This window comes from Bos indicus, chromosome 3, assembly GCF_029378745.1.
Source record: "Bos indicus isolate NIAB-ARS_2022 breed Sahiwal x Tharparkar chromosome 3, NIAB-ARS_B.indTharparkar_mat_pri_1.0, whole genome shotgun sequence".
NCBI lineage: Eukaryota > Metazoa > Chordata > Mammalia > Artiodactyla > Bovidae > Bos > Bos indicus.
In genome coordinates this window covers 119827906-119840446 of record NC_091762.1, presented here as the reverse complement: position 1 = coordinate 119840446, position 12541 = coordinate 119827906, and the positions used below count along the sequence as shown (strand labels likewise).

The 12541-nt window shown below is 50.8% G+C and overlaps 1 protein-coding gene across 1 annotated transcript in view; it reads left to right on the top strand.

The window, feature by feature from the left end:
* ANKMY1 (ankyrin repeat and MYND domain containing 1) overlaps positions 1-12152 on the top strand; it is a 55170-nt gene extending 43018 nt beyond the window's left edge. The window contains exon 17 of the mRNA XM_070787021.1: positions 11639-12152. Coding sequence (XP_070643122.1) covers positions 11639-11772 — 134 coding nt within the window. The 3' untranslated portion in view covers positions 11773-12152. The remainder of the gene's footprint in view (positions 1-11638) is intronic.
* Positions 12153-12541: the final 389 nt, after the last annotated feature.

Here is a 12541-nt window from a genome sequence, read left to right as displayed (position 1 = left end):
CACAGCTGCCGGCCTCGGCCAGGGCAGGAGTGGTGTCCGTGGCTGACCTGCAGCTGCTGCGGCGAGCCCCAGTGCCGTCCCCGGGGGCCGGGGCACAGGCTCCCCAGCATGCAGCCGCGCAGGCAGCCGTGGCCGCCGCTTGTCCCCGGCTCTCTGGGCGGTCAGCTGTGGGCTCTGCGGCCCGTGACGCCCAGTCCGTCCCTTCCCAGGCTCGCTGGTTGAGGCCGCGGTGGATGCCGCGCCCTCTGTGACTTCCCGGGAGCGCTCTCGGCCTCTGGTTTAACAGCAGGGCTCATGGCCTGCCTTCCTGTGGTTGCCCGACTGAAGCCAGTCGTCCCAGCTCGCATCTCCCCTGCCCATGGGCTGCACCCTGCTCTGGTATCTTGCTTCCGAACGGGTCCGCACCCCTGTGTGTTTTCACTTGGGTGGGGCGCCGTCTCCCCAGCCCCGCCACCCTCAGGCCACAGGCCAGGGCTGAGCTCACCTCCCTCTCTCTCCTGGAAACTCAGCGCCTCCTGCCACGCCCCTGGGGGTCACCATGGTGATGCCGAGGGTTCTCCCTGCCGCTGCTCCCCTCCCACATTGCCGTCCTCAGTGACTTCGGCTGGAACGGGGTTGCAACCAAGCCAACAGCCGCCCCCTCAGGCCCCAAGTGCCTCAGGCAGCCAGTTGGGATTTCGGATTCGCGGACGGCTCGGGCTGGGCTCCTCTCTCCCGTGGACAGACTAAGATCGTGTAGGGGCCTGGCACTGCCAGTGTGCGTGGAGCAAAGTGGATGTCACTCGTCCCTGGGGCTCCTGCAAAGCCAAGCTTCCTTTCCAGAAAGTTCTGTGCTCTTACAGAGGCCCCCCCCCCCGCCCCCCCGCCCCCCGGCTTCTGTCCTCTGAGTGAGAAGAGGCGCCCGTATCCTGCCTCCCTTCTCTGGCTGCTGGGCTGGCCACCCGGCCCCTTAGCTCTCTGAGAACTTGGAGCTGCAGTCACTCAGGCTGCAAGCGGGAGGGCTCCCAGCAGGCCAGGGAGGCCCCACCTGTCCCCCTGTGGCCTGGGCCCCGGGGACCCTGCGGACCCTCCCTTGTGGGCCCGCCCCATCATCATCGTGGGGGATGGTCCGTCATCTGCTGGAGGCTGGTGGGTGGGGTACATGCCGGGTCCCTGGGGAGTGGTGCTCAGGGCCGTCTGCTCAGGCTGCCTGCTGGGGGCTGGGCTGAGAGCTGGCCTGGTCTGGTCCCTCCGGTGTTTGGCTGAGCGTCAGGGAGAGGAGAGAGCGAGCCCACCAACAGGCAGTGGAGACCACATGGCAGTGATAAGCAGGGGTCAAAGTGACTGATGGGGGTCACGGTTTGGCCAGGGGGGTTGCAGGGGTCAGAGTTCAGTGCAGAAATGGTCAGTGTGGGAGCATCTGGGAGGCGAGGCTGCGGATAAAAGTGGGGAGGGGGAGGGGGGAGAGGAGGGGCAGGAGAGGAAGGGTTGACGGAGGGGGAGGAGGAGGGGAGGGAGGGACAGGGGAGACAGGGCGTGGTGGGTTGGGGTTTCTCCTGCCCTGTTCAGCTGAGGCAGATGCATGTGTAAGCGTGTGTCCATGTGCACCTGTCAGTGTGCAGAGGGTCATGCCAAGTGGCTGAAGGGCCGGGTTCCCTGGGGCCGCCTCTCCGAGGAGTCAGTCTGCGGGGAGTGAGTGGTCCGAGGCGCTTCACCTCTCCCCTCCCCCACCCGGCCCCCCTCCCCCCACTCCAGCTCGAGTGTGTGCCCGATGCCCCCTCACCCCGCCCTCCAGGACCCTCACTCTCACCTCCCTGCCCTCCAGGCTTCTCTCTTCCACCCACCTGGACTCCGGCCCTCCTTCGGGCTGGGAAGAGAAGCCCTGTCCCCTGCCCCAGACCCAGCCCGAGGGCAGCTGAGGCGGGGCAGGCGGAAGGCAGGACCGCGGAGGGCGCAGTGTCCCAGGGGGATCGTGGGCGACTGCGGAGCGCGGGGCCGCGGTGGCCCTCAGAGTCCGTCATGAGGACGGTGGGGGAGGACGGGGGACAGACGGGGCTGCAGGCGGAGGGCCCAGCGAGCAGGCAGGTGGCCGGCGGTGCCCGAGGTGGGCGTGCCCCAGAGCAGGCGAGCTCTGGGAAGTGGAGCGGTTGATGGGTCCCTCTTTGAGCAAGGGAGTCAGGGGCTGGGGGCGGGCCACGGGGACGCTACACTCGGAGCCCATGTCTTCAGCATGAGGGGAGGCCTGGTGCTGGGGTTGGAGGCTGGGGCCTGGGCCAGATAAGGTCAGGGGAACCTCAGGAGGAGACGGCCGGGGAGCTGGAGCTGGGGCAGTCAGGGAACCCAAGACGGGCGCAGCCTTGGGGGCAGCTTGGGATGGGCAAGGGCGGTGGCATTGGGCCTGGAACGTTGGTGGCTGACATAAAGGGCCTGGAATTTGTGGGTGTCGGGATTCTGCCCAGAAGCCAGCATTCTGTGTTCTGGAGAGGTGGCAGGGGCGTGGGGTGAGTCTCTGGAAGGATGCGAAAAACAAGTTTGTGTATCCTGGAGCTTCAGGTGTCCTTCCAGGCCACAGAGTCCCCCAGCTGTAAGTGTGGCATGCTGCAGTCCATGGAGTCGCAAAGAGTTGGACACCACTTGGTGACTGAACAGCAACAACAGTATTCCACTGTATAAATAGGCCACATTTTCTCTACGTTCATCTGTCAGTGGGTACTTAGATTGCTTCCGTATCTTGGCTGTTGTAAATATTGCTTCTTTGAATATTGGGGTGTTTTGTCATTGTTGAGTTGCTAAGTTGTGTCCAACTCTTTGCAACCCTGTGCACTGCAGCACGCCAGGCTTCCCTGTCCATCACCAACTCCTGGAGCTTGCTCAGACTCATGTCCATCGAGTTGGTGATGCCATCCAACCATCTCATCCTCTGCCACGCTCTTCTCCTTTTGCCTTCCATCTTTCCCAGCATCTTTGGGGTGCATATGTCTTTTCAAATTAGTGTTTTCCTTTTCTTTGGATTATAAATACCTAAGCAGGATTGATAGGTCGTATGGTAGTTGTTTTTAATTTTTAATCCATGCTGTTTTCCACAGTGGCTGCACCAGTTTCCATTCCCACTGACAGTGCCTGAGGCTTCCATTTCTCCACATCCCTGCCAACACGTATCTATTGTCTTTTTGATGATGGTGGTTTTGACAAGTGTGAAGTAGTATCTCACGGAGTTTTTGATTTGAATTTCCCTGATGGTTAGTGATATTGAACATCTTTTCATTTGTATGTTGGCCATCTGTCTGTCTGCTTTGGAAACATGCTTATTCAGGTCCTCTGCCCATTTTAAAATCAGATTGGGCTTTTTAGAACATATTGACTTGTATGAGTTGTTTATATGTTTTGGGTAGTAAGGCCTTATCAGACGTATCATTTACAAACATCTCCTCCTGCTCGGCGGGCCGCCTTTTCATCTTGGTGATGGTTTCCTTCACTGTGCAAAAGCTTTTTAGCTGATGTAGTCCCATTTGATTATTTTTGCTTTTTTAAAAGCCTTTGCCTGAAGAGACGGATCCGTAAAAATATTGTTAAGGATGATGATATCAGAGACAATATTGCCTGTGTTTTCTTCTTGGAGTTATGTGTTTTCAGGTCTTAACCTTTGAGTCCATTTTGACTTCTTTTTGTGCGTGGTGTGACACAGTGGTCCAGCCTGGATTTTACCTGTAGCTGCGCGGTTTTCCCAACACCATTTATTGAAGAGTCTGTCTTTCCCCCATCACATTTTTTCCTTCCTTGTTGTAGATTAATTGACCACGTGTGAGTGGGCTTATTTCTGGGCTCCTCCTTCTGTTCCACTGTCTATGCGTCTGTTTTTGTGCCAGTACCACTCTGTTCTGATTATTGTAGCTTTGTAATGTAGTTTGAAGTCAAGACGTGTGATGCCTTCTTTCTTCTTTCTCAATATTGCTTTGGCTATTTGAAGTCTTTTATGGTTCCACACACATTCTGGAATTGTTTTCTCTATTTCAGTGAAAAAAATGTCATTGGCATTTGATAGAGATTGCATTGACTTTGCAGACTGCTTTGGGTTGTATGGTCATTTTTAACATATTAACTCTCCTAATCCATGTGCAACTGACATTGACATTGACAAGTCGCTTAGTCATGTCCAACTCTTTGCAACCCCGTGGACTGTAGCCTACCAGGCTCCTCTGTCCATGGGATTTTCCAGGCAAGAGTACTGGAGTGGGGTGCCATTGCCTTCTCCAGCCAAATGCACTCATCTCACACACTAGTAATGTTCAAAATTCTCCAAGCCAGGCTTCAGCAATACGTGAACCGTGAACTTCCAGATGTTCAAGCTGGTTTTAGAAAAGGCAGAGGAACCAGAGATCAAACTGCCAACTGCCATGATCCACTGGATCATGGAAAAAGCAAGAGAGTTCCAGAAAAACATCTATTTCTGCTTTATTGACTATGCCAAAGCCTTTGACTGCGTGGATCACAATAAACTGTGGAAAATTCTGAAAGAGATGGGAATACCAGACCACCTGACCTGCCTCTTGAGAAACCTATATGCAGGTCAGGAAGCAACAGTTAGAACTGGACATGGAACAACAGACTGGTTCCAAATAGGAAAAGGAGTATGTCAAGGCTGTATGTTGTCACCCTGCTTATTTAACTTATATGCATAGTACATCATGAGAAACGCTGGACTGGAAGAAACACAAGCTGGAATCAAGATTGCTGGGAGAAATATCAAGAACCTCAGATATGCAGATGACACCACCCTTATGGCAGAAAGTGAAGAGGAACTAAAAAGCCTCTTGATGAAGGTGAAAGAGGAGAGTGAAAAAGTTAGCTTAAAGCTCAACATTCAGAAAACTAAGATCATGGCATCCGGTCCCATCACTTCATGGCAAATAGATGGGGAAACAGTGGAAACAGTGGCTGACTTTATTATTTGGGGCTCCAAAATCACTGCAGATGGTGACTGTAGCCATGAAATTAAAAGACGCTTACTCCTTGGAAGGAAAGTTACGACCAACCTAGACAGCATATTAAAAAGCAGAGACATTACTTTGTCAACAAAGGTCCGTCTTGTCAAGGCTATGGTTTTTCCAGTAGTCGTATATGGATGTGAGAGTTGGACTGTGAAGAAAGCTGAGTGCTGAAGAATTGATGCTTTTGAACTGTGGTGTTGGAGAATTCTCTTGAGAGTCCCTTGGACTGCAAAGAGATCCAACCAGTCCATCCTAAAGGAGATCAGTCCTGGGTGTTCATTAGAAGGACTGATGTTGAATCTGAAACTCCAATACTTTGGCCACCTGATGCGAAGAGCTGACTCATTTGAAAAGACCCTGATGCTGGGAAAGATTGAAGGCAGGAGAAGGGGGGCACAGAGGATGAGATGGTTGGATGGCATCACCAACTCAATGGAAATGAGTTTGAGTAGACTCTGGGAGTTGGTGATGGACAGGGATGCCTGGCGTGCTGCCGTCCGTGGGGTCACAAAGAATCGGACACGACTGAGCGACTGAACTGAACTATTGCAGAATTCAGGCTTAAGTTGAAGAAAGTAGGGAACACCACTATGCCATTCAGATATGACCTAAACCAAATCTCTTATGATTATACACTGAAGGTGACAAATAGATTCAAGGGATTAGATGTGGTAGACAGAATGCCTGAAGGACTATGGACAAAGGTTCATAACATTGTACAGGAGGCAGTGACCAAAACCATCCCAAAGAAAAAAAGAAATGCAAGGAGGCAAAGTGTTTGTCTGAGGAGGCTTTATAAATAGCTGAGAAAAGAAGTGAAAGCCTAGGGAGAGAGGGAAAGACATACCTAACTGAATGCAGAGTTCCAGAGAATAGCAAGGAGAGAGAAGAAAACTGTAAGTGAACAATGCAAAGAAATAGAAGAAAACAATAGAATGAGAAAGAGATCTCGTCAAGAAAACTGGAGATAGATATCAAGGGAACACTGCATGCAAAGATGGGCACGATAAAGGACAGAAAGGTCAGGACCTAACAGAAGTAGAAGAGATGAAGAAGAGGTGGCAACAATACACAGGAGAACTATATATAAGGTCTTAATGACCTGGATAACCACTCACCGAGTGCCAGACGTCCGGGAGTGTGAAGTCAAGTGGGTCTTAGGAAACAGTACTACAAACAAAGCTAGTGGAGGTGATGGAATTCCAGCTGAGCTACCTAAAATCCAAAAAGATGATGGTATTAAAGTGCTGCACTCAATATGCCAGCAAATTTGAAAAACTCAGCAGTGGCCATAGGACTGGAAAAGGTCAGTTTTCATTTCAATCCCAAAGAAGGGCAATACCAAAGAATGTTCAAATTACCACACGATTGCACTCATTTCACATGCTAGGAGGTAATGCTCAAAATCCTTCAAGTTAGGCTTCAACAGTATGTGAACTGAGAACTTCCAGATGTACAAGCTGGAGATAGAAAAGGCAGAGGAACTAGAAATCAAATTGCCAACATTCCTTGGATCATAGAGAAAGCAAAGAATTCCAGAAAAACATCTCCATTTGCTCCACTTGACTGTGTGGATCACACCAAACTGGAAAATTCTTAAAGAGATGGGAATACCAGACCATTTTACCTGTCTCATGAGAAGCCTCTTTGCAGGATAAGAAGCAGCAGTTAGAACCAGACATGTAGCAATGGACTGGTCAAAACTGGGAAAGGAGTACGTCAAGGCTGTATGTTGTCACCCTGCTTATTTAACTTATATACACATTATAGCATGCAGAATACCAGGCTGGAAGAATCACAAGCTGGAATCAAGATTGCCAGGAGAAATATCAGCAACCTCAGATATGCAGACGGTATCACTCTAATGGCAGAAAATGAAGAGGAACTTAAGAGCCTCTTGATGATGGTGAAAGAAGAGAGTGAAAAAGCTAGCTTAAAATGCAACATTATAAAACTAAGATCAAGGCATCCAGTCATGGCAAATAGGAGGGGGAAAAGTGGAAACAGTGACAGATTTTATTTTCTTCAGCTCCAAAATCACTGTGGACAGTGGCTGCAGCCATGAAATTAAAAGGTGCTCCTTGGAAGGAAAGCTGTGATCAACCTAGACAGCATGTTAAAAAGCAGAGGTATCACTTTGCCAACAAAGGTCCTTCTAGTCAAAACTATGGTTTTTCCAGTAGTCATGTACAGATTTGAGACTTGGACCATAAAGAAGGCTGAGCCCTGAAGATTTGATGCTTTTGAATTGTGGCGCTGAAGGACTCCTGAGAGTCCCTTGGGCAGCAGGGAGATCCAACCAGTCAGTCCTAAAGGAAATTAACCCTGAATATTTGTTGGAAGGACTGATGCTGAAGCTCCAGTACTTGGCTACCTGATGTGAAGAGCTGACTCATTGGAAAAGACCCTGATGCTGGGAAAGATTGAGGGCAGGAGGAGAAGGGGATAAGACAGAGGATGAAGTATTTGGATAGCATCACCAACTCAATGAACAAGAGTTTGGGCAAACTCCAGGAGATCATGATGGACAGGAAGCCTAGTGTGCTGCAGTCCATAGGGTTGCAAAGATTTGGACAGGACTTAATGCCTGAAGAACAGCAAAGGCCTATGTTGCTATGAATTTCCCTCTTAGAACTGCTTTGCTTCATTCCACAGATTTTGGAAAGTTATGTTTCTATTTTCATTCATTTTGAGGTGCTTTTTATCTTTGATTTCTTCATGGACTCTTTATCTTTTTCAGTAGCATATCGGTCAGTCTTCATGTTTTTTCCCACTTTCTTCCTGTGGTAGAGTACTAATTTCATAACACCGTGTTCAGAAAAGATGCTTGATACCATTTCAGTCTTCATACATCTGTTGAGACTTGTTTTGTGGCCTAGCGTGTCATCTCTCCTGGAGGATGCTCCCCATGCACTTGAAGAGAATGTGTATTCTGCTGTCTGGGATGGAATGTTTAATAGACACCTATCAAGTCTTCTTGGCCGAGTGTGTCATTTAAGGCCCTTGTTTCCTTATTGATCTTCCGTCTGGATGAACAGTCCATTGACGTATGTCAGGTGTCACTGTAAGCTTTTCTCTTTCTGTCTGAATATTTGCTTTATATATTTTAGGTGCTCCTGTGTCAGGAGCATATATGTTTATGAACATTGTATCCTGTTTTTGGGATAATTACTGTATCATTATATGATGCCCTTCTTTGTCTTTTGTTGCAGACTTTGTTTTAAATTCTGTTTTGTCTAATATGTGTATTACTACCCCACCTTTCTTTTTGTATCTGTCTTCAAGGAATATCCTTTTCCATTCTCTCATTTTCAGTCTGTGTGTCTTTAGTCCTGAGATGAATCTCTTACGGGCAGCATATGGATAGTTAAACAAACCAAACCAAGCGCGTTCAGCTACGTAATGTCTTCCTGATGGAAGTGATCGGTGACGGGTGTGTGCTTACTCCGTTCCGTTACTTACTGCCTAGTTGTTTCCGTGGCTCTTCTCTGATCTCTCCTTTTAGTCTTTCTCTCCCCTTGTGGTTGGATAGCTGTCTTTAATGTCATGTTTGGTGTCCTCTCTTCTCTGTGTGCATCTGCTGCAGGTTTTGCTTTGCTGTTACTGCGAGGTTCACACATACGTCTCTCTGTAACTGTGTCTATATCTATCTATAGCTCTAATTTGTTTTACCCTGATAATCATATTTTAATTCAAACACATTCTAAAAACTACATTTTTTTACTCCCCCACTCCACAATTTTATGCTCTGATGTCACATTTTACATCTTTATGTGTATTTCTTAAGTCCTTACTGTAGTTCTATGTAGTTAATTTTATGATTTTTGTCTTTTAACCTTCGTACTAGCTTAAATTTTAAGTGGCCGATCCACTGCCTTTACCATATATTTGCCTTTCCAGCGAAATAGTTTTCCTTCATAGATTTTCTTATTTCTTCTTATGGACTTTTCTTTTTTGATTAGAGAGGGCCCCTTCACATCTCTTGTGAGGCTAGTTCAGTGGAGACAGACTCTCTTACTTTTTGCTTGTCTGGGGAACGCTGCTTCAGTCCTGAATGATGAGCATCTTTGGTTGTAGGTTTTCCCTTTCGATACTTTAAATACATCACGTCACTCCCGGCCTACAAAGCCTCTAGTGAAGCATCAGCAGGTAGCCTTATGGAGGCTCCCTCGTCTGTGACTCTTTTTCTCTTGCTGCCTTTTAAGTTCTCTCTTTACCCCCACATTTCGCCATCTTGTTTGGGACCCTTCGTGACCTTTACCTGGGTACCGGCTTCCTTCTTCAGGAAAGGGGTTTTTTCAGCCATCATTTTATCGAATGCATTTTCTGCCCCCTTTATCCTCTCCTCCCGGGGCCCCTACCGTGTGAATGTTAGTATGCTTGATGTTGCCTCGGAGGCTCTTTAAACTGTCCTCATTTTAAGAGAAGTGTTTTCTTCCCGCTGTTCTGATTGGGTGATCCCCATGACTGTGTCTCCCAGGTCACTTGTATGTTCTTCTGTATCAGCTCGTCTGCAGTTGACTCCCCGTTGTGTGAATTTCACCTCAGTGACTTCTTTTGCTCTGGTTGGTTCTTTTTTTTTTTTTTTTTTTGTATTTTCTAATTCTTTGTTGAAGTTCTCACTGTATCCCTAAATTCTTTCCCCAAGTTTGGTCAGTATTTCTCTGGACTGTTACTTAGAACTTTTTATCTGGTGAATTACTTATCTGTATTTCTTTAGGGTCCTTCTCCCCCCTGGGGTTTCATCTTGTTCTTTTGTTTGGAACATGTTCCTCTGTCTCCTCAGTTTGTTTGGCCTTCTCTGTCTGTCTCTACGAGGTTATGCAAACTTTGTGCCCACTTTGGAGGCATGTCCTCGTGTGGGGGCGTGTGCCCTGTGAGCCAGCGGCTTTAGGCGGCAGAGCTAGGTCTGAACTGAGCCTGGCTGCGTCCTCTGGGCTGTGTCGGCGGCTCCTCACTCTGTATCCACCGCGCCACTTTCCATCACCTGATGTTCTTGGGGCTCTCTCTCTGCTGGGATGCTTTGGCATGTTGGAATTTTAAAACCTGAGCTCCTATCAGTAGGGATTTTCTATTCCTCCTCCCCCCAAGGGAAGCACATGCTGCCTGACACCAGGTGAGGCCTACGGGTTCTTTCATATCTGCTCCTTTCCACTGTCAGCTGAGGACCAGTGGGATGCCCACGCTGCTGGGAGATGCTTCTGCTCAGAGCCCTGGCAGCAAAGCTTTCCTGGCCCCTCTGCCCATAGGGAGAACCTTTTGTCCCTTCCACAGTCCAGGCTGCACAGGGCTGCCAGCTCCACACCTGTGATGCCCTGAAGGAGCTATTGCTGCATCTGATATCCACGCACACACTCACTACGGCCCCACAGGTTTTTTTAAGTGTGTGGGACTTAGGTCCCCTGTGACCTCAGGTGGCTATTGACTTTATATTAATAAATATTGATTTTGCCTAACATTTTGATGTGTCTGAGAGGAAGGCGGTCATTTCAACAGTTACCATACTGCTGTGACTTCTTCAAAATAGACGTTTCTGGATACTTACCTCTCTTTCTTGATACTCTCGTCTTGGGCCAGTCGGTCTGATTCCCCAGGTAGATGCTGGTGCATATTTTGAAAATTTTGCTGTTTCTCGCTGGTGTTTTTCTGTTTTCCCAGGTTGGGTATAGAAATAGGTTTGTGGTATAATAGAAACCGGGAAGGTTCTTGTTATTTTTTAGGCCACATAGAGGAAGGAGGGAAGTAGGGTCATGGAGGTCTCACTTTGGCCTCCCTGGTGGCTCAGATGGTAAAGAATCTGTCTGCGATGTGGGAGACCTGGGTTTGATCCCTGGGTTGGAGGATCCCCTGGAGAAGGAAATGGCAACCCACTCCAGAATTCTTGTCTGGAGAGTCCCCATGGACAGAGGAGCCTGGCGGGCTGCAGTCCACAGGGTCAGAGTCGGGCACGACTGAGCGACTAAGCGTGCACACAGGTGTCACTGTAGAGGGCTGGGTCCTCTCTGGAGGGAGTCCCTGCCGCACAGGGGGCGCCTGCTGGGGGTCCCCTGGGATCCCACCCACATTCCTCGTCTTTGATGGCTCTGACACGTGACTTGTCACGTCTTCACTTTCTCGTAGGGACACAGACGCTCTGGTTCTAATCCTTCCACTGTTCACTAGGGACTTAGGGTTGGAGAGTCAGTTCTCCATTCAGAATTTGAGCAGCAGCACTGTCTTGATAACCATCATTTCTAGACAGAGGGGTTGTCTCCAGGTAAAGGAATGCCGTGTCACCTGGAGGGGAGTGGAGAGTGCATTCCTGCATGTGTGTGTGCACACACGCGTGCATGAGTGTCTACCCACGGCCAGTCCAAGCACAGGTGGCTCCAAGGCTGGCTGCTCTGCACCCATCAGTGTGGGTCAGGATGTCTGTGACTTCTGGATCCTCACGAGAAACAAACAGGAACCAGGAGGCAAGGAGGGAGCCTCTCACTGACCGGCACCTGGCCTGGAGTGGGCAGGGCTTGGGAGCTCAAGGGCGGCCCCGGGCCTGACCCAGGGCAGGGAGGGCCCAGTGCTCCAGGGACAAGGCAGAGAGACCTCTGGGGACAAGGACAGCCCCCTCCCCTCCTGACCTGGGGGCTGTCCTGTGCCGGACGCTGCCTCACCTGTGTCCTCCTTCCCGACAGGAAAAATGTACCCAATGATGTTCGTAAAGAAACCCCTGAAGCAACTTGGCAACGAGCCCCAGGGGTCTGAGGCCCGGAAGCCGTCACGCAAGTCCAGGTGCCGCGTATCATACTCCACCTACAGTCACGAATGAGCGTCTGGGCGCCCCGCTGACTACACAGGGCTCCCAGAGCACCCCGAGACTTCGTCCCGGCCTGCCAAGGGAAGAAGGCCTTCACAGCAACCTCTGCCTCCGGGAGGAGCTGGGCCAGTGGGCTCGGGGTCTGTCAGGACTCGAGCAGGGGGGCAGGTGAGCACCCCACGCTGCCCCGCGGGGTCCATGGAAGCCTGGGCCGCGCCCTGCAGGTCTCCCTCCGAGGAGCCACCTCCTGCTCCCAGAGTCTGCTGCCCGGCCCTTCCCCGGGCTGGGGGCCCTCAGCGCTACAGGGCCCTGATGACCGAGAAGCTTTGTTGAACGCTTGCGCGGCAAGCCAGTGTGGGCGGCGACACCCGAATAAAGTGACCGTCAGTGGCTCGTGCCTCCGCTGCAGCCTCTGGCTGGGGTCCGGGGCCCACACGCGGTGTGAGGCTGGAGAGGCTGCCCCACTGGGGCTGCAGGGCACATGGGGGTGCAAGGGCGCAGCTGGTGGCGTCACTCAAGGGTTGGTGCAGGACTCTGCCTGGGCAGGCAGGGCAGCTGGGCAGGGGTCCCTGCTCTGGTGAGAGATGCCAGCTAGGCAGGGCTCTCTCTGTGGCGCTGGGGGTTGACGGGGCCATCAGGATGTCAGGCCAGGCCCAGCTACGGGATGACGCTGGGCCCCCACGCTGCGGCCTCCAGGGTATCTCTGAGGCTGCTTGGCAGGAACTGGTAACGGGAAGTTTCCTGGACGTGCCCAGCTGTGTGCGTCCAGAGCGGGGAGAGG